Here is a 2,526-nt window from a genome sequence, read left to right as displayed (position 1 = left end):
AACTCATTTCCAAGTCCTTACCCTTTAGCAGGGAGAGTGTATCAAACTCGCCCAACAATCTTGTTTTGGGGTTTTAAACCTCTCCATTTTCTTACGTTTAAAGTATTAAATCAAACCATAAATGACCTGGTCCCTCCGTCAGAGATTTTTCCTTTGGAGCGTGTTGCTTTCACACTGACTTGTCCAGCGTATGGAAATGTGGCTATTCTTTTCTTACTGTTGCTTTTTATATGTGCGACTTTAACTAGGACTCTTTCTCGGGTGCCAACTCTACTTTATCTCTCACTCTCTCTTGCCTTCTTCTGTGAGTGACAATGGAAGCTGGACTTCCAATGCTTAACTGTCTCCTGCAGCACACGCTACGGAGCTTGTGTTCATATTCGGATTCTTCTTCTCCTTCTTCAAAGTGGGTTTATGCTGTATTTTGGAGGATACTGCCTCGTAATTATCCGCCACTTAAGTAAGAAAACTAAAAGGAAAGCTTACTAGTAAATGTCAAAGGCCATTGTTCTAACGTTCACTGGGTCAAATTGCTCTCTTGCAGGTGGGATTATGAAGGGAGTGCACTTGATCGTTCCAAAGGAAACAAAAAGAACTGGTAATTTAGTTATTTTTTTCTTGAGGCACGTGCATGTCTGGTTTTTGTTCCATTTTAAGCTCCTGAATGACTTTGTGTTATAGGATGCTTGTCTGGGAAGATGGGTTTTGTGATTTCCATGAATGTGAACGTGCTGGAAGTGGCTATGTAAAGGGAAGGTTTGGAGCTGATATATTCTTCAAATTGTCTCATGAAGTTTATAATTATGGAGAAGGGTGAGAATTCCTTTAACTATAGTTAAATTCCTTACAGAAAATTGAAAGGCTGCACGGTGAAGTTAATGGCACCTTGATTACAGGTTAGTAGGGAAAATTGCAGCAGATAACAGTCACAAATGGGTGTATAAAGAAACCCCAAATGATAATGATCCTAAATTCATCTCCTCCTGGAATTTGTCTATTGAGCCTGTAAGATAACATGTCTAGTTGTTTATTTCATCCTCAACGGGATTCACGTAAGTGAATGAACATTTCTCTAGTTTTTTTTTTTAATTCCTTTAAGCAGCAACCTAGGGCGTGGGAATCTCAGTTCAATCCAGGCATTCAGGTTGGTAATACACCAAGTAAACTATGTGAAAAGAGAATTTTAACTGTAAGGGCCGCCGGCAATAGCCCCATTCAAAAGCTCATTAAAGTTTCTGTTGATATACAGACAATTGCCATAATTTCTGTCAGAGAAGGGATTATTCAACTAGGTTCATTGGACAAGGTCTCTCTCTTTTTCCTTCTTTTGTTTTTCTGTTGAATATATATACATTTTGGCTTTAAGTGTGTCAATGAATGATGGGATTTTTCAGATGGTGGAAGATCTTAATCTGGTGATCAGCATACAGAGGAAATTCAGCTATCTCCAGAGCATACCTGGCGTCTTTGCCATTCAAAGACCATACTTACCAATTCAACATCCATACGCCCTCAAACCGAAAAACCTGTTGTCGGAAAATCACGAAACATCAATCTGTCATGATGACAAACGCCGGTTAGGTGGAATGAAAAGATTTGTCGATGAAAGACCAGAGGATTCTCCGATCAAATCAATCAACTTAGGTTGGAACAGCCCTCAAAATGGAATTATAGGACCACCCTTTTGGTCAATTCCACCCCTTGTTCCTACCGTGTCTTGCAGTCTTGGAGCTTTGTTATCCAAGTTGCCTTCTGTCATCCCATCTTATAATGCCATTGAACCTCCTGAAATAACTCTCATCAACCACCCCAACACTACAAACCAGAGAGGGAAGGATGATAATGGAGGCTCAGTAGGTGAAATTCCCATAGCCGAGTCAAAAACAGAACCTTTAAGTCAATTGGAAGCTGCTGATCAGGAGAAGCCAAGACCTGTAAAAGCTAATTTAGTGCTACAAGAAGATGCTGTAATACAACTGGGATTTGGGCCTCTCAAAGACTGACAAGAACATAGTTTGAACTCTGAAGCTTGACTAATTAGGATAATCAAATATTTTATTATCGAAATGATACGATTTTTCTCCTTTTTGTTCATGTAGTTGTTTCTGCATCACTTTCCTATGGTCGTGTCTATAAAATATTAGAGTTATTTAATAAAACGTAATGAGCTGGTTGATTATACTGATTAAGAAAAAGTGAGAGAATGGAAAGCAAGGAGGTGACTGGTGATATGAAAGAACTTAAACAGAACAAAATAGTGCTTTTAGTTTTTAAAATACGAGCTTAGGACTTAATATAATTGCCAAACTATAGCATTTGATTGTAGTGTTTTTTTTTTTTTGTGCTTTCATAATCAAGACAGATATTATATGGGTTATGCCAATTGCCGAAGGCAACTGCTGTCGATAAGGGCAAGGGTGGGGTTCAGCCACGATGGTCTAATCATTGTCCCTTCCTGCAATGGTCCCCTATAAATATCAAATTGAAGATGAAGAATGACGGTGCTTAATTGAGTTGTTTATGACA

General features: G+C 38.8%; 1 protein-coding gene across 1 annotated transcript; it reads left to right on the top strand.

Annotated features, from left to right (window-relative positions):
* The first annotated feature begins 246 nt into the window (after nt 1-246).
* On the top strand, nt 247-2,037 carry LOC120191435. Its single transcript, XM_039194382.1, has 6 exons — nt 247-460; nt 545-598; nt 682-813; nt 897-1,005; nt 1,103-1,306; nt 1,395-2,037. The coding sequence occupies exons 1-6, from the start codon at nt 315-317 to the stop codon at nt 2,001-2,003; spliced, it is 1,254 nt and encodes a 417-aa protein (XP_039050313.1). The 5' UTR covers nt 247-314; the 3' UTR covers nt 2,004-2,037.
* Nucleotides 2,038-2,526: the final 489 nt, after the last annotated feature.

The sequence above is a fragment of the Hibiscus syriacus genome, unplaced genomic scaffold (genome assembly GCF_006381635.1).
Source record: "Hibiscus syriacus cultivar Baekdansim isolate YM2019G1 unplaced genomic scaffold, ASM638163v2 tig00116968_pilon, whole genome shotgun sequence".
Lineage (NCBI taxonomy): Eukaryota > Viridiplantae > Streptophyta > Magnoliopsida > Malvales > Malvaceae > Hibiscus > Hibiscus syriacus.
This window is presented reverse-complemented; position numbering and strand designations above follow the sequence as displayed.

Excerpts from the sequence above, each read along its gene's own strand:
- LOC120191435 (XM_039194382.1), top strand. The coding sequence starts at position 315 with ATGGAAGCTGGACTTCCAATGCTTAACTGTCTCCTGCAGCACACGCTA. Across the intron at positions 599-681 it reads AAAGGAAACAAAAAGAACTG|GATGCTTGTCTGGGAAGATG; the intron begins GTAATTTAGTTA and ends TTTGTGTTATAG. Across the intron at positions 1,006-1,102 it reads GGAATTTGTCTATTGAGCCT|CAACCTAGGGCGTGGGAATC; the intron begins GTAAGATAACAT and ends TCCTTTAAGCAG.